General features: G+C 35.0%; 1 protein-coding gene and 1 long non-coding RNA gene across 3 annotated transcripts; one reads left to right on the top strand and one right to left on the bottom strand.

Annotated features, from left to right (window-relative positions):
* The first annotated feature begins 620 nt into the window (after nt 1-620).
* LOC131151077 (uncharacterized) lies at nt 621-2,226 on the top strand. The gene is made up of 2 exons (XR_009135687.1): nt 621-1,366; nt 1,891-2,226. It is a non-coding gene; the product is annotated as an uncharacterized LOC131151077 (long non-coding RNA).
* A 5,895-nt stretch (nt 2,227-8,121) lies between these two features.
* On the bottom strand, nt 8,122-25,101 carry LOC131151076 (uncharacterized). Of its 2 annotated transcripts, none has more exons than XM_058102257.1 (9): nt 24,755-25,101; nt 24,418-24,512; nt 22,019-22,083; nt 21,584-21,627; nt 20,278-20,355; nt 15,868-16,021; nt 10,167-10,343; nt 8,505-8,564; nt 8,122-8,406 (listed from the first exon to the last, which is right to left on the bottom strand). In XM_058102257.1, exons 1-9 carry the CDS (start codon nt 24,889-24,891, stop codon nt 8,296-8,298), a joined length of 921 nt encoding a protein of 306 aa, XP_057958240.1. In that variant the 5' UTR covers nt 24,892-25,101; the 3' UTR covers nt 8,122-8,295. The 2 variants fall into 2 exon arrangements, with proteins under 2 accessions (XP_057958240.1, XP_057958241.1); XM_058102258.1 differs by having other exon boundaries at nt 8,122-8,399; nt 24,755-25,088.
* Between the last annotated feature and the right edge of the window lie 938 nt (nt 25,102-26,039).

Below are 26,039 nucleotides of genomic sequence, written 5' to 3'. Positions count from 1 at the left end.
GGAAAACAATGTGACATTTTGTACTTATTTGAAAATAAAAATAAAAAATAAAAAATAAAACTATTTCCTATTAGTGAATAGTGCCAAAATTTTCTATTTTTTTTTCATTTTTTTTACAAACATTGCAAAACTTAAAAAAAAAAAAAAAATTCTTCCAAAAACAAAATAAAAATAAAAAATATTTCCACGACTAAACAAAACCTTAGTTTTTCTTAATTTTTTTGTCATATTTGAACAAATTTTCATACTTAAATAGTACTATTAAAATCTTGGCCCAAAGTGCAAACAGAAACCTATAGACATCTGGGCTTCAGCAATACTCATAAGTGGCCAAGCTTTAGTTATTGGGCTGATCTTCTCTGGTAGAGAACCCAATTGGGGCTCAGTAGATTGGACCTGATCCATCATCCAGGCAGGCAGGCCGGCCGGCCTTGCTTTGACAATCGCACGTGATTGCCTAAAAGCACCAACACCCAACTTTCATTGTTTCTTCTTCTTGAATTTTGACTTTGCAGCTTTGCCTTACACACAAGCCAAGTAGGTATGATATATATGGTAAATGGGATTGGCTTCACAAGCATGCATCATCGACCCAACCCCAGCCGCAATTAACCCAATTGTTAAATTCGTAAAGCCAAGCTTTGAACTGGTCAACAAAACCTAATTGCTTCGTGATTGGGACAGCTTAACTGGACTCGGTAGGTTGTGTCTTGACTCAGTGGGTCAAGTATCCGAGTTGACAACCCATGCAGACCTAGTCCCACAGAGAAGCCCAAAAGGGATAAGGGCGGTGCACCTACAGGGGGCAGATACTTGTAGAGGATGAGAAAGAACTAAAATCCCAGTTCATTAGGGTATGATTATGTTTCACTAAAAAGGAAGAGGTTACCCAAAATGGGTGAAGTAGAGGAGAGGAAGTCCCAAAAAAGGGAAACTTGGGCATGGAGGGGTGAAGACCAATTAAAAGAGGCTTGAGGCAGAAGGAACGTTAGTGAAGGAGGAGGAGGAGAACCAGAGGGGTTTGGGTGAAAAAGTGGAAGCGATTGGTGGGGAGGCTCCTTCTACTGCAAGGGAAAAAGGTGTGACGCGGACACTGCACCAAGAGAGAAAATGTGATACTCATGATTAGCCTGCAAGGGAGTGGGGGATGATGTGGTAGCAACAGTGATCTAGACTTCACCCTTGTCCAAGCAAGCATATCTACGACACCTCTCTCTCTCTCTCTTGCTCTCTATTTCCTTTCATTTTTTGGTGGTACATGAGCCACCACCACCCATACACTCACTTCTCCAAATGGGGTGGCTCCGGTCCCTCCTCTCCCCAGTGAAGAAGCTCTGGATTCGCCTTCACTCTGCTCAGAAGAAGAGTACTTCCCCTCCTTCATACTCTCTCTGCAACGTTTGCAGTATTTTACTTCATTTTTGCATTGCTGAATGTTGTTTTTGTTCTCATTTTCCTACTTCATTCTCATTCTTCTTGTCAATTGTCTCATGCCCTTCGCTATTTGTCTTGTGTTCTTTGTTCTCTTTTCTGTTTCTATTTGTCCAATGGTCCTGCCCTAAAACCTTCACGCATTGGTGATTCTTGGACTTTTATGCATCGTCATTGTTATCTCTTCTTTCTCTCTCACTTTTCTTTGTAAATTCCCACATTGTTTCAATGTGCATACAAAATCAGCTTTCTTAATGGCGCCTATTTCTAGTCAATGCATTTGCCGTCCTCATCTACACTCCATACCCATTGAAATTCCTGTGCTTAAACACAATACATTCCTCTCTCTCTCTCTCTCTCTCTCTCTCTCTCTCCCCCCTTGTACCTTAGCTGCATTTCTTCACTTTTTTTTCTCCAATGTACTTACGTTTCATTTTGGTATTATCTGTTTGGGTGCAGGGAGGGGGATATACATTCTGTACGAGGATGTCAAATCCTGCCACTACGAAGATGTGCACGTCCTGTGGTCTATACTGGTGGAGTCGCATGCACCTTCTTTGCCATCCACACAATGAAGGCTCTGCAATCTGATATATAGTTCCTCATGTACATATACAATATTTAAAGAATGTTTTTTATACTCATATAAATTGGTATTTACTCTTTTTCTTTTTTCTTCACTTTCCTAAGATTTAAGCTACATTTCAGAATATGGGTTTCTCAATTTTTGTACAAGCTTGTATCTAGCTCTTAACACTTAAAAAGAAAAAGAAAATTCTGAGCGTGATTGAAGCATTCGGCCAACAGGTAATAAATTCCCTGCTACTGCTCTGTTTTTCTTTTTGTTTTTTTCTTTATTGTTGATTTGTCTGTTTTCAGCGGTTAAGATGGCAGTTCGATTTTCATTTCACATCTTTCAGGGGGCTTGGTGAAGTTGATTGATATCTATAGAATGGATGGGACAACCTACATGATTTTCCCCTTCTTCCAAAAAAGTATTCTTTAGTGGATATACCTTTTAAGCGATTCTAATGATGATGTTCCTTAACTTTGTTCTAGAAGATTAAACTAAGCTGCTATTCATTACTCTTTTTAAACCATCAATCGTATTACTAAGCATTCATGGTAGTTCTGTTCACTTTGCTTTTTAACTTAAAAATTGGATCTCAATTCTGATGAAGAAGAAAGCACAACAAAATAGATTAAGAAGGCATGCCAAAAATATCTTCAATATTTTAAAACTACTGTTTATTATACAAATGACATGGTCAATTCCAGTCCAACTCCAAAAATAATGGCCAAGTACAACCTGATATAAACCATTATCTCCTAAGTTTCCACCCTACGTTCAAGTAATTGCAATACTTGTATTCCAACTTCAATTTCCATTCCTACAAGCATCTAATCCCTCAGCCAACCAGAAGGAGATTTTCCAAAATGTCTCAAGGCACCAATTTCTAGCACCAAACTGAACTGAATCCAGCCTAAGGATATGAAGAGGATAGACTTAAAAAGTCCAACAGTCAACAATCCAAATGCTCTGAATTGATTAACGAGAGGTTTGCAATGAATTAAAATGATGCACATGACTTGTGATTCAAATAACTAAATCACTCAAATAAGAAAAAAGCAGCTATTTGAGTTGAGAGTTGAGCATATTGTGTGATCGTTGAATACCCTTAACATTAAAAGAAAAGTTTTACAAGGCGGCTATAAAGTCAGCTATGCCTTATGATTTAAAATGTTGGGCAATTAAAAAATGTGTTCAAAAAAATAGGTGTTGAGTGGTATAATATTAAAAAATAAAATAAATAAACTAAGGAACGAACATATGCGCAATAATTTAAGCATAGCACCAGTCGAAAACAAGATAAAGGAGGGACTTCTTAGATAGTTTGGAGTCTCTAAACATTTAAAACACAGACCTAGTGAGCGCCTGTGAGGAAGAGTGAGTTAGTTATTGTTTCTGACATGAAAAGGGATAGAGAAGTAAAAAAGGATTTAATAGCCCTTAATTTAGTAGAGGAATATGCTCTCGATCGGGTGAACTAGAGAAAAAGAATTCATATAACCAATCCCACCTAGTGGGGCTTAAGGCTTCTTATTGTTGTTGATGATGATGAGGAGGAGGAGGAGGAGTTAAAAGTCACATAACTAATTTTGTAAGTCATCCTAAACACCCATTTAAAGCCTGCAGCCATGGCAAGTGTCCCATAAAAGGCTCAGTAGGCCTCACGGTGAAGGATGAATTTCAATTCAGCACCTTCGTGATATTTCTCCCACCCCAGAACTGACATTATACACTTCCTATGTGGAATCTTAAGATGTGCAATTCTTTTATGACAAGAGTGCAAGTCTGTTGTGGCAGATCCTTTTACCAGCCAGAGATGGAATTTAAGCCATCAGGAATTCTGTTTGCCTATGAAAAAAAAATTCATCTCTAAAGATACTCAAGAAAAATTCAGCACACTGGAGCAAATAAACAAGTAAAACTACTTTCCTGCTCAGTTTGTAAATTTGAAGAAATGAGCTACTAAGTTATATTCTTCAAAGAAAAAATTAATATCCATTTATTATTTTATTAATAATTCTAAAATATATCTTAACAAAAAATTTTATCAATATCCTCTTACGGTACAACCTACTAACTGTTTTTCCTTCCCAAACAATCACCATAAAAATAACATTGTACTCGTTCCCCATAGTCCCTCTCTAAAGTTGCTTTCCTAGAAAATTAAAGTTAATTTGTATCGTATCCCCCATCTCAACATTTCATTTTCTCCATGTAATCACCTATCTACAAAATTCAAAATTGTTAATTTTCATGCATTACAGAATACCAAATGACAGGAATTACACAACTAGCCAGTCCTTTTACCAAAAAGAAAAGAAAAAGGAAAAGAATGTTATATTAACTGCCCCTACATTGCTTGAGAATTAATTCCTTTAGACATTTGGGATAAGTGGAGCAATAACTTAACAAATAGAGGATATATTGAGCCTACAAAAAACAATCTTAAAGAAACAAGCAAAGTTCCATATATAATTCTCGATTTTAACAGTTACAAGCTGTTAGAATGAACAGGGAACGGCAACGCTAGAAAGCAAACAAACATACAAAAGCTCTTGCATAAGGTGGTTACCCATAGCCATTTCAGATATTCTATTTAATTATTATCAAGTTTCAGTCCTTTTACTTCCAATGATTGTGAATGAAGAAGTGGAGAGAAGGGTCAGCGGCAGCCTGGCAAAGATCGAGATGGTGGAGATGGCACACAAGGCAACTTAAGTTTAAACTGCAAACTCTTGAGTTTAAAGTTGAAACTTGCATACAGTTTTGCGATATAGGCTAAAATGGTCAATCCTTCTAATTAACACTTATATTCGTGTTGGATTAGAGTCTGCCCTGATATCACTTGGTACAGGACTACGCCCTACACAATATAATTGTAATTTGACTCTAAATAGAATTTAGTATGTAGCCTTCTATAGGCATACAGTGTTTGGAAAATAAGAAAACTAATTTTAGAATCTAAAATATACCAGAGTGCTACTTTCCTAAAAACTACTACCCTAAAATCATAAGGATATTAGCCAGTTAAAATAAATAAATATCCTGAAAGAAAAAAATAAAAATAAATTATTTCCCGGTGTCATACTCCACTGGGAGTTTAAGCTGTTGTGAGATCCCTCATCAACTAAGATATTATTTTTTTAACCCATGAATTTATACGCTATTCTAACCACCTTGCTTTGGATCCTAGAATTCACAGAATAAATAAATAAATATTATATCCTAAAATTTAAAATAAATAAATTTAGTTCTGCATGTCATGCAGAACCAAGAGTTTTATGTTATTGTGCAATCCCTCCATCAATGTAAATATTATCTTTTACCCCAAAAATTTGTAATCTGTTTACTTACCACCTTGCTTTGCTATACTAACTTCACACACCAAAAAAAAAAAGAAAAAAAAAAAAGACTAAGTGTTAAGCATGTTGATTGGATAGAATTCCTTTATGAAAATACCATTGTCCCCAAACATCATTAGTGTGTTGAGAATAAGACAGATGATGGCCTTAATAGAGAGAGTTGCTTGCTGCCATTCTTCATGTGATGAGAACCATGATCATAGGATTTTCGTTCTTGAAAAATGAGTATTTTCTTGTTTTGATTTTGGGATCATTTTCCAAGACATGAGTAAGAGAAACTGTAAAGAACATGCCATTGACTTTTTCATGCTTAAGGATTTGCATGCACTTCTTTTAGGGATTTTCTAGTTTGGGATTTGCATGTAGGTGAGTCAACTATTTATGTAAAGATATTGCCTTGGCTACGTATAGGCTCTAGCAGCCATCTTTTGCCATGCACACCTTGCAAAAATCTAAACTGAATGCTGCCCACTATAGGCCTTTGATTGATCGAATTGCTGGGTTGTTTAAAGGGTGGCCTGGGCACACTTTGTCTTATGCTGGTAAATTAGAAATAATTAATTCAATTATCCAAGGGATAGAAGGTTTTTGGTTTGCCATTTTTCCAATTCCAGGGAATGTTCTAAACCAAGTAATCAAGCTATGCCGAGTATTCCTGTGGGGTAGTAGGAGGAGAGCCTTGGTTGCTTGGAGGGAAATCTGCAAGCCAAAACAAGAAGGTGGCTTGGGAGTGGTTGACCTCAAGACATGGAACAGAGCACTGTTGACTAAAGCGCTGTGGAATGTACAAGCTAAAACGGATAGTTTATGGACGAAATGGATCCATCAGTTTTACTTGAAGGAGACTGAAGTTTGGTATGTTGTAGCTAAAAAAGATGACTCCCCCCTATTCAAAAGTTTGGTTGAAATCAAAGACCAGCTGGTCCTGAATTCTGGTAGTGTGGCTGCAGCCATAGAAAATATGGAAAGAATGGGAAGTGGTTCGCATACACTCTATGAGTTCTAGAGGGAGAAGAGTCAAAAAATGCCATGGATAAAATCTATCTGGTATAATGGAATTTCCCCACAGTATGTTTTTTGCTTATGGCTGGGATGGAAGGGAAAGCTCCCAACTTGCGACAAGATACAAGGAGTAGAGATTGACTTTAAGATGTACCTTCTGTAAAAGGGATATGGAGACACTTGAACACCTTTTCTTCGGCTGCAAGTACTCGGCTGAAGTGTGCAGTAGCATAAGAAAGTGGATTGGAATTAAAAGGGCTATGACTTCAATCAAGGCAGCGGTGAAATGGTTACATAAAGAAGCAAAAGGCAATGGAGTTCACTCAGCTGGGAAGAAAATTTGCTTGGCTACTACTGTGTATTTTATTTGGCACTCTAGGAATAGGAAAAGATTTGATAATCATGTAATAGCTCCTATAGATTTAATTTGTGTCGTACAAAGACATATCTATAGGGCGGTTTTTGATAAATTTGATATGTTCTCAGTTTGATATTGTAGGGCATGTATTGATGTTCTTGTGATATCTCTGAGTATTGCTATATCGATTGGCCAGTTCCTTGGCCCCTGGGTATGCCTAGGTTTGATGTATTTTGGGACTTGTGACTTGTATAGTCATTGTGGTATCAAGGTGACCTGGGAATGCCCAGTGTAGTTGTATATATTCTCAATCGATCAATATATTTACCCAATTGATCTAAAAAAAAAAAATGGAATGGAATTGAATGAAGTGGAATTGAATGAAGTGGAATTGATCACTCCATTTGTACACATTCGTCATACAATTATTTATTCCATTACATTCCAAATAATTCCACTCCAACCTACCAAAAATTGCATTAGAATTTTGTTCTTGGACTGCTTAAAATGCATGAGGGGCATGATTTCTTTTTTTGTTGCAGTTGATCTCTAGAATAACACATTTCATTCCACATGGTCAAAGCTCTTATGTACTCACATGTAGCTAAGTTGTACGGTAGGTAGGTGGTCAGACAGCATGGTTTGCCGAGTTCAATAATGCCTAACAGGACCAAAAAGTTTATTAGTTATCTTTGGAAGACACTTTGGATGACGTGACGCTAATTTGATGCCTACTGCTTTCCATCCCCAAACTGATGGTTAGAGTATGTTCTTAATGGTAGTTTAGGTGATCTATTTAGAATTTAGATAGATCAAAGATGTGTTGTGGGTGAAAATAGAGCAATTAGGATTCAGCTTTACGTACTATGTATCTGCCTATAATGACTTTATGAATAGATCCATGGGCAAGATTCCCTTTTGAGTGTGTTTCGATTACAAAGCTTGGGCTCATTGACCTTGTCCTCTTGATACTGGATGCCTCTATTCAAAGCCTACAGTCACCATTTTTATCACTGTTGTGAGTTGAAGGATGAGGTTGGGCATAAATTTACAACTAATATGAATTATAAACTTATTGCGTCATAGGGATGAAGGCCTTGTTGGTTGGACCAACTAAGAAAGATTCATTTATTGCTTCACTTTAGTATTTGGTTGTAGGTGCTAGTGCAGGGCTCCCTCTCACTCATATCCTTTGCGAATGCAAGGCTCTGTTACTTGTATTGGTTGTCTTTGTATTTGTTTTTGAATTTTTTTGTTCTTTTTTCTTACTTCCTCCTTGGTAGACTTCTTTTCCTCCTTTACTTGTATTCTTCTCTCTTTTCTTCATCATAAAAATGCACATTAACCCAGTCAAAAACAATGATGTAAAAATTCAAGCAAATAATTAAGCAAGAAAATAACAATAGAAAGCTTATTGCTGTCAACTTGTTGACTTGTTTTGTTGGGATCGACATGACACCAAAGGCGAAGCATCATGAATGTTAGAGAATAGAATATCAAAAGATTCAATAATATTTGGTCATCAAACCTCACAACCAACAAGAAAAAGGTTGCTTATAGTGCTTACAGAATTATAAGGCAGAAGAATACGGTTGTTCAGCCACACCTGACAACCAATCTTTGAAGTATGCATGGCAATCTACCTCAGGAGGAGAAAGCGCCCCAAGAGGAGTAACTGTTATCTGAAAAAGTAGATTATGAGCACGATGTTGATCATGGATTGGCTGTTCAGAAACATTAAACCAAATAAATAATAAATAAATAAATAAAAGATACACACATATCCATCTTTAAGAGATTGGTAGTCCATGTCATCCTCAATAACTTGGTCTCCCCTTACCTAGAAAAAATAGTATTTAGTTAACCTCGGTAAAATACTTAACCTCGGTAAAGGACCAATGAGAAATTGAATATAAAAATAAAAATAAAAAAATAAGAAAAATAAGAAAAAAAAAATTGAAAAAAGAAAAAAAAAAACAGGGAAACAAATGTCCAATTTGATTAGAGACAAAATGAAAAGATGCAATCATGCCAGTCTCATTCATTGAATCAAATGTCAAAGTCCTAATATCAGAAACTTCATAGACATCCCTTTTCTCTAAACTACTTGGTCTCCCATCCTATATTAAGGAAAGGTCTCAATTCCCAGCTTCTGCACACGTTTTGCATACTTTCTCTCTTCTAATGAAGTTATCATTAATTGGATGATTCTTAAAGGAGATAATAAAGCTAACTTATCTGCGACAATTCACATATTAAGTTCAACAGATCGCCATTTATACACGATTTAAAAGGACTACAAATATAATCTACAAGATAGGTAATTATCATAGATAAATTTTAGTTTTCCAAATGGTTAGAGGTCTTTGGTAACACAGTAAGCAACTCTTACCCTATGTTTGGAGAGGCCTTGTGTAATGGATTTGGATAAGATATAATATTAAATTGTATTGAAATTTATCCAAATCTACCTAAATCCAAATCCAAGGTCCAAAATTCATGCTCCCATATGTGGCATTAAAGAAATTTCATTGATACAAAATCTCAGGGCTGTCTGGTAAAGTAAAGAGTTGATTCTGAATTCGCGATCCAGTCTCAAAACGAATAAGAAAGCCATTATTTTTTTCTGTTTGCCTATGTGGGGCAGAGGGATTGGCTTCAAGGAGGCACTTAGAATGCATTAAGAGGTGAATCAAACACCCCTCATTTACTGAATTAGTTTGAAATTAAGAGACCAGCTTATTAAAAATCAAGTGCAAACAAGCACTTTCTTTGGTAGAAAAGGATATATATATATATATGTAACACTCAAAAAAGTAGATTTGCTGCACCTATGAAGGATGCATATGGGGAATATGGCTCCAATACACCCAAAAGATTCAACTTAAATGCATTGAAAATTTTGAAAAAGCTTTTCAAATGAAGAAATATGCCAGCACAAGTTCAACATGTAAAGACATGCCTATTTTATTTTTATATAGAAAAATATGCACGTGTACATGCCTGTGCCGTTTGTGCATGTGATTGTGCGTCTGAGAGAGAGGGAGAGAGGGAGAGAGAGAAGGTCAAATTACACCAGGTGTAAAACTCATCATCTTTATATGCCCCTGGGAACTTTTGCAAGGTTAAGCCAGAGGGCAGGATCAAGTACACAACTTTTTTCTTGACATGTCTGCTAAATGTCAAGTTAATCTGAAGTTCCGTATAACCCATAAGCTCACATTTATTACAAGAAAATATAAAACCAAAACAGTCTAACTGGAGACTAGGCATGGAAAAAACATGTGCACAACAAGAATTTTTCTTTAGGGGCCTCCAATAAAAGTTTCAGTGAATATTGCAGAAGACTCAACAATGCTTACAATTTAGGTAACACCATTGTCATGGAATGAAGCACAATTTTGCAAATTAATAGGCAACAAGGTTAAGAAAAGAGCCATACTTCTCTTTTGAATAAAAGAAATTCTTCTGATGAAATTGATGCATCTGCTTCTGTCCCTCCTGATGAGCCCGTCGCCATTGTCATCGTGGACAACATTTTACCCCCCTGCGTGCTAGAACTAACTTGCCTCCAACCCATTTTGGTAATAAATTTACCCTGCTTAGTTAACTTATACCCCTATTTGACACACAAGAAATGATATAAACATAATATTACAACCAAATTTGAAAATCAGCGCTGCTCTTCAGAACAGATAATATTTTATGATAAAAATAGATATTGTTGTCATAAGAAACACACATTGAACATAGAAAACTAAGTAAACCATTTGCAGGCCTAAATGTTTCATAAAAATTGAAACAAATATAAAAGCGTGAACAAAGTTCAAAGTTAACCAATGATTTTATCCATTTGTTGATACTATTTGTGCATATCGAGCTACAGACAAAGTTCAGCATGGATAATGCTGTTAATTTATCTAGCAATCCTCTACCCAAAAAAGCAGAGCTAGCTAGTCCATCTGCTATAGTAAGACATAAAGTTCATCTGCTGATAGAAATTTGGTGTTGTGGCAATACAAATTTCTACAAAAAAAATAGATCTTGAAATAATCTTCAATAAATATGTTTACATCACCTTGAAGTTGAAGTGTCCACATAAAATAAACAATGAAGAGTCAGATGAACTACCATGACAAGAAAACTTGGTTGTTGCAAATCTTGAAATTATAGGTGCTATAATCCAACTAAGGATCATCCTAGCCAGTTGAAGCTTCAAAAGTTTAAATCACAACATCTGTATTTCAATCTTCAAAACAGTACTTTCAAGAGAGTCTATGATGCAGGACAAACAGAGGAAATTAGGGAAATTGATTAGAGGTATGGTTTGTGGAAGATACTGGGGAATTAGTGAAATTAGGCTAGAAAATTAGGGATTCAAACCTGGTTTGGAGGCCATTAATCAAGTAACGAAAACAGGATAGCATAAAAATTCTAGCATCAAACTAATAGGTTCTAGGAATCACTCCTAGGGTAAGAAAGTCTCTCACTTGAAGGGTTTTAGGTTTTGCAGCAAATACAGACGGTTGTTCATTAATCAAGAGAAAACAGTACAAAGTACATGCCTCTTCATAGCTTAACCCAAACAATAATAGATCTCGACCATCAAAATTAAACTAATCTCGATCATACAGAATGCAATAGATAAAATTAAATAAAACCCTAGAAGTAACTGAAAATAAAGACCCAAAATACTCTTAACAAAGGACTAAGGGTGTATAAAAATTAATGAATACCAACAAACTAGACCAAAACTGAACAATTTTACATTTCATTTTCAATTCAAAAATTAATTTTGAATCACCTGTAAGGCTGTTCCTTAGTGACCAGTTGGTCATAGGTTTGAGTCCAAGGAAACAGCCTCTCTAGATAAAAGTAGGAGCAAGGCTGTGTACACTGTGAACATATGCCTTTTATTGACAAAATCATGGTGGTTTTAGATTATATATATATTTTTTCCCTTTCAATATTAAGAAACCTACATTCAAAAAAAATAAAAAATAAAATAAAGCACAATAATACAAAATTGGAAAATTGAAGGACCATTTGCTATCACTATAAAAAAAAAAAAAAACCATAAAAATCAAAATCAAAATTAAAAATTAGAAATCAGAATCAAGCTAAAAATCGAAACAGACAATATATTTGGTTAGCATCTGTAAAACTAAAATAATTAAATAAATGATTATGTTTGTTCTTAAATCAAACAACAATTGAACAAATATGTCAAAATGAGGAAAGTTCAAAATAATAAAAATTAGATATATTATAATAAAAATAAAATATTAATAATTATAGATTTTACTTAATTATTATATTCCAAAATTCACTTTAAAAGAACAATCCTAGTATACATTACAATTAAGAAATAGTAAAAATATTTTTTATTAATATTTTTTAAATTTTTTCAAAATTTATGGAAATTTTTGTTTTAATTATGTTTTAAATTCATAAGACTATTTTATTTTAAATTTAATTAAAACTTATTTATAAAAAGAGTGATTGAATCCAATAAAAATTAATTTTGAAAATTAAAATATTTTGGTAATAGGTTACCAAAACAACCAAAATAATTTTCAATTTTTCCACAAGCAGTTAAAAGCTGACAATAAAAATAGAAAGCTGGCAACTTAGGCCTTGTTTGTTATATTTAATGTTTTTTGTTTTTATTTTTTATTTTTATATAATAAAGAAATATATTCTAAAAATATGTTTGTGTATTTTGTCAGTTTTCTATTTATATTGCCAGCTTTCTATTTCTATAGTCGATTTTTATTCTTTTAGTTGTTTAAAAAGAAATTTTTTAAACCAAAAAAAGACCATTTTTAGTTATTTTAACAACCTACTATTAGACATTTTAATACCTATAAATAATTTTTTGAATTAAATAATTTGTTTTATGTATACTGTTTAATGAAGATTAAAATAAAATGATCATATAAATTTAAATATTCTTAAAACTAACAACAACAACAACAAAACCAAGTCTTAAGTCCCACTAGGTGGGGTCAGTTATATGAATCCTATTGGAATTGGTGTATTCCCAAAAGGGGGGAAGGGGTGAATTGGGTATTTAAAAAATTTCTACTTAAGTTCGATTCAAATCACAATTCAGTAAAACACAACCTAAGGTCTTTCTACGCAATTCCAAAAACCCAATACAATATAACTGAGCAGATATTAAAATCAGATATAGAAGGCTCAGTATTTTCCAATCATTCACAATGTTTAACACATGCACAACATATAAAATAAATCACCTATAAACATGTATAGGAAATTAAAGTGCAGGAATATAAAAAGTAGACACGGAAAACAATATTGGGGTTCGACCAATATTGCCTACTACGTCCCCGCCTCAAGCTCACAAGCAAGAGGATTCACTAAGTTGCTCACTTGCGGGTGAAGCGGCACCAGTTACATTTTCCTCTCCTTACTGGGCGAGGAGTACCCCATTCAAATTCAAATTTAGGCATAGCAATTTTTTAAATCCTAAACATATATCTTCTAATCATTCATGCAAGCTTCAAGACTACCCAACTTCAAAACAATCTTCAAAGCAAATCGTCTGCCACTAGTCAGTAAATTTTCCCCTCAACATCTTTCCATTCCAAGAAAACATGTTCGCCAACCAAAAGCTCTAATGCTAAATTGATGCAAGACAAGTATGGGAAAATTCTAAGGATATTGATTTAGGGTATAATTTGTGGAAGAAATTAGGAATAGGTGAGATTAGGATAGAAAATTAGGGATTTAAGTCTGGTTTGGTTCTAGGAAACATTGACACTTCTGGAAGCTTGAAGTGTCGTGTCTGTCATGTCAGACACCTACCCAACACATATTCAACATGTGACAGAAATTAATTTATTTATTTTTAGTCTGGGACATGGTTGAGAACACTTCAAGGACACTTCTTGCAGCAGCATGCTGCAGTGTGTTGCCCAATTGCCCCTTCAACTTTGTTAACAAAACCCAAAAAGGAAAAAAAAAAAAAAAAAGAGGGGCTGAGAAAATGAGAGTCAAGAGGTTCTTTGTTGGACTGATTGCATTTTGGAGCCCTAGCGCCATTGCGCCAACCTTGCAAAGCATTGCCAGACCTCTCAGCCCCTAGAATTCCCCCACCCCCCCCCCCCCCTTCTCTCATGCCATTGCCAGTTTGACACTCTATTAATCATTTAAATATATATATATATATATATATATATATATATATGTGAAGAGCCATGCCTATGGCCCCACAATCAGTCATGCCCTTGAGTTATTTTTTTTGTCATTGGACGAATATCATATAATATGAATGTGGCTGATGACTGTATAAGTGTAGTTTGTAAAATGAGCAATTAGTAAATGTACATGACTGATGCTTATATTTCATTTTAAATTAAAATTACTACAATATTTGTCACTTAAAAGGAAAAACATGCCAATATATATATATATGTTAATTAATGTATCCACATCATTTCAAATCTTCATTCTTTTGGAATTGCTATATCAATATGTCAATTGTGCATGACTGATGCTTATATTTCATTTTAAATTAAAATGACAACAATATTTGCCACTTAAAAGGAAAAACATGCACATATATAAGTTAATTAATGTATCCACGTCATTTCATATCGTCATTTTTTTGGAATTGCCATATCTCTATGTTAGTATCAAGTCATATCAATGTCTCATGTCAATATCTGTGCTTCCTAGGTTTGGAGGCTATTAATCAAAGTTATAGGGATAAAATAGCATAAACTTTTAACATCAAACTAATATGTTTTAGGAATGACTTTAGGGAGAAGAAACTCTCTGCCTTTCTAAGGTTTAAGGTTTTGCGATAAACATAGACAATTCTTCATTAATTGTCCAAAAAAATCAGTATAAAGATGATATATGCTACCTCAGCAATATTCACTCTTGACCGTCAAAAGTAAACTAATGTTGATCATACAAAATGAGCTGCATAAAATTAAACAAAACTCTAGAAATAACTGAAAATAAAAGCCCAAAATACCCTTAACATAGGGCCCATAGTGAAAAAATAATAATCTCAAACTTGAAACTACCTTTGTGAACAGTAATCTGACAGTACTCGTGAAAAGTGCTCAGCTCCAGCAATGTGAACAACACACCAATTCAAAACTCAATTTAACTCTCAAGTCACGCCTTGTTTCCCATTATCTCCACAAATCAGTGCTTGTGGGGTTATTTACCTTCTTGTTTCTTTTATAGACTTCTAATGGTTGATCAGCCAATCTCTATCAGTCTGGCTCTGAAAGGGAAGCAAACACTGTTGTACTACAGTAGAATTATGAAAAATCTATGCCTCAAAATTTGTAAAATCAGCAGCTTGTCCACTGATGGAAGATAACTTGTTTGAATCTTTGTGGATACAACCTATGAATGGGTTGGGGTCAGGGCAAAAAAGTGTACTCAACTCTAGGAGTTGCCTTGATACATGAAAGGATAGGAATGCAGGTATGGGAGTTTTACCATCTCAATAATCTCAGCCTTAACCGTATTTAAGTAGAAAACCAAAGTCCTCAAGATACAGCAAAAAAAGCCTTCAAATTTTATATAATAGCCAAATCCTTGTCAAATATGAGCCTCAAGGGACATCTATGACACCCCCTCCCCAGATCAAAAGTGAGGGGGGTGGGGGAGAAAGGGGAAAAAATATCCGTTGCTTGAATCCTTGTCAAATATGAACCTCAAGGGACATCTATGACACCCCCCTTCCCAGATCAAAAGTGAGGGGTGTGGGGAAGAAAGTGGCAAAAATATCCCTTGTTAGAAGAAGTCCTCGACCTAAAAGATTCCCAAAAAGGAGGCACATCAAAGTGATCCACCCAAGAGGAATTCGAGTCCAATGCTTTTACTTTCTCCAGCAAATACCAGTTATCTCATTTAGGGTTAAAACAAGTCAACATGCTTAGCTATAGAGAGAGAGAGAGAGTGGGAGGACTGAAATAGCAAAACCAGATGACTCTGGCAGGTCCATCTCCTAATTCACAACAATTGTCAACAGACATTCAAAAAGTGTTCTCACAAGATCCATCCCAACGATGTGATTATGTTTAAAGAACAACAACAATCTAATAAACTTTTCATGTAACAATGATATATTCAACGGCAAGTTGGAGAACCACCTTATGATTTACGGCATCTGTCGGTACATCTATATTCAAAAAGCATCTTTGAGGATAGGTTTGCTTGTTGATCTCAGCTAATATAGAACTTATGATCGGTAAGCAAGCCTCAGCAGCTACGGAGTAGTCATCAATGCTACTCTTACCTCCAACCCTGTGAACCAGATAACCAAATTATTCATAAAAGCAAAGTACACATAGAATCATCATCCAAATTCTCATATTATTCCATACATAAAATTTTATAAGCGTAAGATCTGGGGGAAAATAAATAAATGGGAAAATTAATTCATGGAACTTCAACACATCACATAATACACAAGAGCTATCAAACTTTCAGTCAATATAAAGGTGGTTGCAGACAGTTTGCTAGCAACCTTATTTGAATTTATAGCTCTTAGTTTTTCCATTCAAAAAACTGTCTGAAGCAATTAGTTCATTCATACAATACCATATTAATAGGTGGAACTCTGTTAATGGACAATATTTATAAATGCATTCAAATTTTTCATGCATTGATTATATATGGCAACTGTTTGATGAGTTTCCCGCCACATTCTCAAGTTCAAGATAAGTATTTGTCCAGAAGCTGGTATCTGATTGGAGGCATCTGTATGCTGTGGATATAGGATATTATAACTAGGCCATGCTTTAGAAACTTGTTGCTGGTTGGTTAAATTTGGACGGAAAACTCCTAAATGTGCAGCAGTTTTGCCTACAATGATAAAAATATACATGATTTCATCATCTTGATTCATTCCGCAAATACCCGCACAGATTCCAAAGCTTTTGCATATAGCTACTATCTTGCTAGTTGCACACTAGTGTGCTGTATCAAAACAAGTTTAAAGTCCAATATGCTCCAGATAACAATCTATTTCACCACAATAAACTTCAATTTTATCAACAAGAAATGAAAACTTCTGCATACGATATATCTGTAGCCTTCTACCATCCTAGATCACTGATCCTGATGCCATGAATCAAATAACCAGTAACTTGCATTCTTTGGTCTTTATCATAACTAGTATAGAAACTATGGTAATAATAAAGCAAAAACTTCAAATTATTTCTCATCCATTTCAGGAAAATAAAGTATTCCAATATCTCCTCGTTATCATCATCAGCCCTTCATGTCCTAAATATTTCTACTAATCACCTCTCTTAGCAATCTTATGAGAACCAAGGAGTTTACACCCATGAAAAAGTAACCCCACTTAAGAAGTTCATCATTCTGCAATGCACTGTTGTTGAAGTAGGAAGGGTTTATGATCAGTTGCAATCCTGACAATGCACAACTTCTTTTTCCCAGTAATCATGTCATGTCTTCCTAAATTGTGATATTCATTGTATTTATCAACCTCAAATGTGAAACACGCAGACACACTGAACATATGAGATAGTCTGACCCTATGAACAGGATATGTTAGTTGGCAATTCTTAAAAATTGACATATGATACAGCGGGATATGTTTACAATTAAATATAATTTTTTTATGCATATACATCAATATTTCACTATGCTCTATCTAAAAAATATTAAACAAGCGTCAAATGGTAATAGAATATCAAACAAGTGGAAGTATACGAATTTAGATGATGTTATATTTCTTCATCATACCTTGTGTTAATTTTTTGAAATTATTTAAAAATTTGCAAATAAAAATTTATGTCTAACAAAAAAGTAATGATTTTCCAAACACTAATTAGAAAACATTTGGCCGGGTTCGAGAGCATAAAGTTTGAGACATAGATTTGGAATTTTGTAAATTTAACAAAACAAAATACAGGATTGTATTAAATTTCAAAAAAATCCTCATAAATCCAAACCCAAGACTAGTAACCCATGTGTAGCATTAATGAATTTTTGATAGATTACCACTTCATTTAAAAGCTTAAGTTGTTAGGTTGTGGGCCAACTATATATCAAGCCTTAACACTCCCTTGCATGTGGAGAGATAAACAAACAATGAATAACACCCATATTGGGAACACGATAGATTTTTAACAAACTTGCATTAAACACGGGAACAAGACTAGAACCCAAGATATCCTGATCTGATACTATCTTATATTACCAATTTACCACTTTCCCTAAAAGTTTAAACTATTAGATTGTGGTCCAACAATATATATCAAGAGCATCCCCAGACCACAAGGCTCCCCACTTTGCAAGGGTAGAGGGAGGGTGGGTCATCATCAATGATGGATTTAGGACCTATGTTCAGTGAGGGCTGAAGCTCACAGATAATGTACTTTCATTTTTTATTTTTTAAAAAAAATTATAAGTTTAAATTTTTCATTCTTCATTTAGAATTCTTCAATTTAAACATAGCTTTAGAGCTCTAAAATATTAAAACAAAAAACAAAATAAAAACTCAAAGTTTCACTACATTGGATCTCCTTCAATTAGATTTCCTTTCTCTTTTTTTATTTTGATTTTGAAATAGCTTCCAAATTTTACTTTTTTGGACTTAGACCTTATGCAGCAGCAAGTAGAATTTGAGACTCTTACATACATAATAACAAGGAGATCTTTGTTAATTAAGTGAGAGCTATAGCTCACACTTGGGTATATGTAGATCCGCCCATGGTCGTCACAGCGTAGGCAGCCTTACCCCGACTTTTTTATTGTATGAGGTTGTTTCCTTGGTCTTGAAACCATCATCAACCAATCACAAAGGAACAACCTTATCATTGATCCAAGGCCCAGCCTCAACCAACAATATAAAACAAGCCTTAACAATTTTAAAGGTCAACATTGACACACAACATAGGATATATCGTTGAAGCAAAATATATATATATATAAGATACACTGTCGTTAAGTTAAGATACATTGCTGAGTTATATGACATGTTTTTCAAGCATCTAACATGCATGCAAGGAGTATTACTTATTAGTATCTAGAACCAATAAGATTCAGATACAACCATCCTCCATAACTGTTCATCTTCATAGTTCTAACCTCTTTTCCTATTTTGACCACACTAAACCTGATGACCATCTGAGTGCCCAATAGATTTCAAAGAGTTTTTCTCCTATTTTTCATATTTGGATCACTCTAAACCTGATGCCAAAGCCTTGAGGTCCATTTCTGATGTACACAAAAATGGGAAGAGGTGTTATTACATGGATAATTAAAAGCATTGAATCACTATGAGTGCCACCTATGTGGAGACCATCCCTCTCTTCTCAAATGCAATTAATCCTCTTCAAAGGGCACATAAGAATTTGTATGAATACACTCAACAAGTCACCCATTTGAGTCCATTTTTTACTCATCTTTTTCCTTTCCCTAAAACCCTGGTGCTAGCTACAGAATTTGTTCATGACTTGAGGAGCAAATTTAAGGCATGAATCTCTATTGAGACAATTTTACCATTGCCACAATAAAAAATGTCCAAATCAGAATTAGTCTAGACAAAATTACTGTAGCAGCCAGCCAACAGTGTGGAATCCACAAAACAAATCATATTTGGTATCATTTGTAACTAACCTTGCATCTCTACAACCCATAAGAAATACCCTGACTTCTTCCAGGTGATTCACAAAACTACACATAGGGCCAATTTCGCACATTGATAACTTTCGGCTAAATCTAGCACTTATCTAAAAGCATCATTCTGCAAAAGTTAATAAGTCTGACCTTCTAGAAAATACTTTTTTCCATCTAAAAAAATGCTGTTCTAACTTCTAACACAGCTGTTAGCAACTTCCAAACACAATTTCTAGCAACAATCTAGTCTGAACATGCATTTTTAGGTCTCAAATGTAACACCAAACAAGCACACAATCTAGATAGACTTATCCCGTCAAGTGGCTTACTGCCCACCTGCTCAAGGGTTGTCTCACACTAGCAGTGTCACATGGCAGTTTGGCTCTTGTGCTATTTGTGATGAGTATTGCAATGCCACACCCTAAAAGGATTACCATGAATTCCAAGGGACTGCAGCGCCACAAAGGCAAAGGCTCAAACTTCTTAACCTAGTCATTTGTAGCTCTGGATGATACATCCAGCTAATGACAGAAGTTGTATGGCCAAAGAATCTAGTAATAAGAAGCATCTATCCTTACAAACATGAATGAGATAAATATGTATCTCACACTCAGCAAGACTCAAGCATAAATTATATCTACCATGTAGGAGAGTTTCCAAGTGTAAAACAAGAATATCTCAATATAAACTAACCAACAATTGCATAATATTTAGGGTTAAAACAAGATTTCCTTCCATAATTGCAACGAGTATAAATGTAAAAGGAGATCTGCATACCTTGTAGGGGAGTTTCCAAATGTAAAACAAGAATATCTCACTATAAGCTAACGAACAATTGTGTATATTTAGGGTTAAAACAAGATTTCCTTCCATAATTGCAACAAGTATAAATGAGAAGGAAATCCGCATACCAATCATATGATATGGAGGCAGAAGGGACATCATTAAAGAAGGCCTCTCGAGCACCAGCAACTGTCCCGGAGTAAACACTGTACAGCCAATTAGGCGCCCAATCAGTATGGTCTCAAGGACAGATCAGAAATTAATTGGCCTACATAAAAATAGCACTACATCTTCACTGACTAAAACGGAAGCAACAGCTGTAATAAGAACTTAAGCGGTGACGGAACTACAGGAATTGGTGGGAGCAGCCCCCACACCCATCCCTTCTGTTTATTTATACTTTAAAATGTTAAAAATTAATATATAATTATATTAATATAATAATATGTCCGATTAACCGTAATTTGTAATATTGACATAATGCATTGCTGTGTATTGTGAATTTGAGGTTTATTGATTATTCATAGTTTTTTCTACTTTTTTTCATATAATAATGTGAAATTACGAATTATATCCTTAACCTTGAAGTAGTGATTGGGAATATGGATTTCAGGGCTTGAGCTTGGATTTGTGCATGGATTTGGAATAAATTGAATACAATTTTATATTACGTTGTCTAAATCTATACAAATCCAAACCTTAAAATTCATGCTCCCAAATGTATGGTAATTGGATGAATGACATATAGTTATGCCAAATTACCATTGATACTTTAATTTTTTATTTTATTTATTTCATATTAAATATTAATATGGCGGTGTGTGGGAGCATAGATTTCGAGCATTGAAATTGGATTAGTGTAAATTTAGATAAAATTAAATACAATTTTTCACTGTGTTTTGTTCAAATCCACACAAATCAAAATCCAAAACTTGAAATCTAAGCTCCCAAACACAGGGTTATTTATTAGTTAAGATATGATAATTATAGTAAAAATATTATCAATAAATTATTTATTTATATAGTTTGGCACGTCCCCCCCCCCCCCCAACTGCAATTCCTGGATCCGCCACTGAACTTAAGTATTCCTAAATAGAAGTTCTGGGAAATCCTATGACCAAAAAATTGCTCGAAGTTGCAGTTCATATAAGACATGGATCCACATAGTTGGACAAGATGTTGATATAACTGTAAAAAATTTCAAGAAACACAAAACAAGCCCTCTTGAGAAACTGAAATTACATCCTTCATTAGAGAGCAATTAGAAAGTCAGCATACTTCCTCATGAAACATAATAATTTACATAGTTGTGAACCATGATATTTCGTTGATATTTACACCAAAGTTACATAATTAGTCATTCAGCATTTTGGAACTCAAAATGGTCGCAAGTCTAATCATTGAGAAGGCACATCAGAGAGAAATGTTACTAACATGTGATAACCACAATTGCTGCCCATGTTAATGCCACTGACTACCTGTGTTCAGGCATAGAAAACAAGTCAGAAAATACCAAAATCACGAAATAGCATGACACAACAATTTCTAGATTACCAGCCCCTAAATTATGTAATTTCTAGATTACCAGCCCATAAATTATATAAAATACAAAGGCATGAGGCTATGGTCCGACTCTGACACAATGGCCTAAATTCTGGATCCCGTATCATTACATGTTCAGAATGCATGTCAAGATGTTTGGCAAGGTAAAGAGCAAATAAAAAGAGTAATCCTTCCTATGTAGGCCTTCAGTGCAGAAAAATAGGCAAGATAGAAGCTAAACAAGAAAACATAAGATAAGATTTAATTGAGTCCTCTGAAGCAAAGTGATCATGAATATTTCCATACCATAGAATCCCAGAGACCTACCAGATCAGGGATCAAAGGAAAGAGTGCTTTGGAGATTCCTAAAGAAGCACAGTCTGCTGGAGTTCCTGTAAAGTATAAGCATTATAGTTCTGATTAAAGAACAAAAGAAGGTATCCAGTACAATGTGTGGCCATGCATTATTAATTTTGATTAAAGGAAACAACAAATGAAGAGTTTCCCAAGTACTGGGTCAGCCCCGCGCAACATACACATAGAAAGGTATCACTCACAGTTGAAGTTTGGACAGGTTGCAAAAAAAGATAACACCAATAGATAAAAAGGTGGGAAGAAAAAAAGCTGCTACACTAATGGAATGATTTCAAGTGGATCGTTTGATGTTGTTAAGTATAGATTTAAATACTCAATAGTCAACAGTCAACACTAAGGAGATATGGCCTGTGATCCCATTCTCAGAGACTAGCATGGAGGATCAATGCAATGCCTGCTTCCAGTTAAAATTGAATAATTAAAATTTTAAATCAAATTTCGGCCAAATGTCAACAGAAGATCTAATGGATGCCACATAAAAATTGACTCAAGTCTAGCCATTTGCCAACATCTCCACTAATCAATAGTGAAAGGACCCAAGAAAACCATAGAATACCACAATGAAAGCAAGATGTTTGTGTTAAAGAAGTGTGATAACTGAAGAAACTACAAAATAGTAGATCTCCTGTTCTATTTATAGTATATCCAAAGTACTAAAAATAACAGTAATAGCCTAACACGTAACCTGTACCACTCCCTTCCAAGCTGGAGCATATATATCATATGCCCTTAGCTTGTTAGAAAAGAATTTAACCAGGGCATTCCCTAAGGACTTAGTAAAGAAATCAGCCAATTGATATTCAAACTTCACGTGAGTGGTTTTAATGAGCTTTTCCACAAGTTTCAACCCCATAGGCTGTGAATGCTAAAACCCAAGTTCTTCCAACATATTCTTTAACCAAATCAATTCACAAGTAGCATATACAATGGCTCTATCTCAGACTCTGCATTTGACCTTGCAACACAGCACTCCATTGTAGATTTGTAGTAATCCAAAGCATACTAACCTACAGTCTCACACAATGAGGAATCAATGATTTGAACATTCACATTTGACTTTTTTTATAAGCAAGAAATTAGCAAGCAATATAATTGACTTGATTAGGTCTCATAATTGGTAACAAGGGTTACATCAGTAAAAGGCTGGAGGAAGCAGACTCAGTAAAAAGGAAGAGAATTCAAGGTTCTCCTCACCAAATAATATTTATATCCCAAAATCCATGGCATAACAGGACCTTACAAGTGCTTTTACAGAAATCAACAAATGGTCATTACACAGACAACATACTGAAACCTGTCTGCACTGTCAAACATTCCACCTCAAATCAGTGTCTGCGACTCTGAGCCAATATGTTACCCAATATGTATTAACTGTAATGTTTGCACTCGGTAGCTCATTAACACAACCTTTGCAGGATGCCCCCGATCATTTACTTACGTCAACAATCAAAACCACTTTCTCCTAAATTAGATTCTATCCACCTCAATGCCATGTTGCAATGATTCTGCACAGAGCTAATCAAAGTCTTCTTACCACAGGCCTAGTCACATGAGTTCTGCAACTCTTGTGGCAATGCCAATGCAAATCTATTTGTAATAGTCTAGTTGTACGGGCTTTTTAACAGAAAATATCATTAATATAAGAAGTCCTTCCAATTATTAAAAAATTATTTTAAAAAAAGAAGTTAACAAACTTTGCATGCTCTAAAATCTATTGAACAAAACAAATATAGATTATTAGATGTTCCCAGCTGCACTGAGCCCCCGCGCGCGCGCACATGCGTGTGTGTGTGTGTGTGTGTATCATTGTGTTAAAAGTCGAAATATTTAATTTTTGTATCATATAATTCATTGTGCTTGCTTTCTCCCCCTAACAATCTACTCCTCTTGCAAACCATTAAATTTGCCTTGGGTCGGTAGCTAGGTGGCTTTGAGCATGGAAGCATAGGTAGTCCTTTTCCCTCCCCACTATTGGGTGCATATTAAATGTGGGCTATATATTATGATATTTTGAGAGAGAAAAAAGAAAAAAAGTTATTAGTTTAGTTGTTTCCCCCCTTCACCAGAAGTCCTGGCTTTGCCCCTGCTGATGTTCTGTTGCAGATTGAACTGCTCTAGGGCGAGAAAATATGCCAACCAAGATTGTTCTAATTTCAATTCTATATAACTATAACTACTTTACAAGCTCTAAGTGCCCAATCGTTCAACAAAAAAAGAGATTTCGTCTCAATTTCAGTCGATATAATAAAATAAATAATTCTTACTAGTACAATGCATTTCAAAGAACATTTTTGTGGACCAGGTAAGTAATATAAAAAGAAATTAGGAACGAAAGCAAATGATCTACAAACCAGAAGCTGCATAGGCCGTTGCTCCATCAATTTCAACTTGCTTGACAGCGAGAGCATTACGCCAAGTAATACAATGACTAACAGCTGACTTTTCCCTGTAGAAGCCCCAACCACAAGCACGTATGAATTCAGAAATGGCACACACTTGGGCACTTAATATCAATAATTTGACACATATTTGGCGAATAGATATCAACATAAAATGCGATTCAATCAAATCAAAATCTAATCGAAACACCATAACCGCAGCAAGATTGAAATAACATATCGGTGGGGAGGCTTGTGAAAAGAGAGAGCAAAAGGAACTGAAAAGAGGAGAAGAGAGTGGAGAATGTACGAGTCAGGTGCGCAGACTAGGACGTTGTATCGATTGGTGGAGACGAGGACGCGAACCAGAGCTTGGAGACCTGGCGCGTCAATTCCGTCGTCGTTGGTCACCATGATCGTTGGCCGATGATCGGAGACGCCGTCCATTCTTGGCACAGTTAACGCCGGAGGAGGTGCGTGTGCTAGCGAGTGCGGTTGTGCGCGTCTTTGCTCTGGGGATTGTGAGGTGGGTCTCCTTTAGGAACGAATTGTGGCGGGTTGCGTACGCGGACCGGCCATGTGTGCTTTTTGGTCGCTCCCGTGTGCCAGTCCGGACTCGTGTCGTCTCCTTTTGTCCGTTTAACGGATTCCATCGTCAATCATGTGTTGTTTTATTAGGGCTTGTGTAATGTCTTGGAATGTGAATAATGTAATTAAAAAATAAATATTTTATAATATATAATTTTATAACTGCAAATGAGATAAGAGTTTTTTATTTTATTTTGGTTTAAAATTTATTAGAGTTAAAAGCACTAACATCTAGAGGTTTGGCAAAAAAATCTCACCCTCTTTAAATAATTCAAAAATCTTGGAGATATGAGAATTGACAAAAATATTACGAAATATTTAAAGGTCTTATAGGCTCTCTTGAAATTTAATTTTTTAAATAATTATACCCCCTCTTTGAGCATATCAAATCTATTGGTGAAACTTTTTAATTATAAAAGAAGGCCCATGTGTTTTGCTCATAATTAAAGAAATCCATTAGATATTCAAAAAATGGTATATGTTTTTTCTTGCCAAAGTCTTTGAGCAAGGTCAATGTTTTTTGCCTAATGTTTAATGGTTTATTAAGTTTATAATAAAAGATAATGTTCTCTCCTAAACAAAAAGTCGTAGACTTCTGGTATTTGGCCCAAAAAAAGGGGGGGAGGGGTTCAAGGAAGGGTATTAATGTCATAAAAATTAAATATTAGGGGAAGCACATGAAATTTAAATCTTAAGGGAGAACTACATCTTTTTACAAAATATCAAGGAAGGTCCATGAGATTTTCAAAACTTTAAGGAGGTTTATTTCCTTTTATTAAAGTTTAGGAGAGGTGTTTTTCCCCCTTAAGTTTGACATCTAAAGGAAAACATTTGCAAAATGTTTGTACAATTTTTGTGCATCCCCTTAAAGCATGGTGATAGTTATCCAACCAAGGTAGTCAGCTGAGGAATTAGATGGAGATCGTCCAAGCAAAACATATAACGAACATCACCGAGCATAAGGCAATCTCTCTCTAGTAAACATTGTCTCTGTATGAAGCAATCTC

This window comes from Malania oleifera, chromosome 3, assembly GCF_029873635.1.
Source record: "Malania oleifera isolate guangnan ecotype guangnan chromosome 3, ASM2987363v1, whole genome shotgun sequence".
Classification (NCBI taxonomy): domain Eukaryota; kingdom Viridiplantae; phylum Streptophyta; class Magnoliopsida; order Santalales; family Ximeniaceae; genus Malania; species Malania oleifera.
The sequence above is the reverse complement of the archived record's forward strand: the minus strand, read 5'-3'. Positions and strand labels throughout refer to the sequence as shown.

Bases quoted from the DNA above. Each gene is read 5' to 3' on its own strand.
- LOC131151076 (XM_058102257.1), bottom strand. From the start codon at position 24,891: ATGGACGGCGTCTCCGATCATCGGCCAACGATCATGGTGACCAACGAC. The intron at 24,513-24,754 runs GTACATTCTCCA...GGGCTTCTACAG, and splicing joins CTAGTCTGCGCACCTGACTC to GGAAAAGTCAGCTGTTAGTC. The intron at 21,628-22,018 runs GTAGGTCTCTGG...GCCTGAACACAG, and splicing joins TTCCTTTGATCCCTGATCTG to GTAGTCAGTGGCATTAACAT.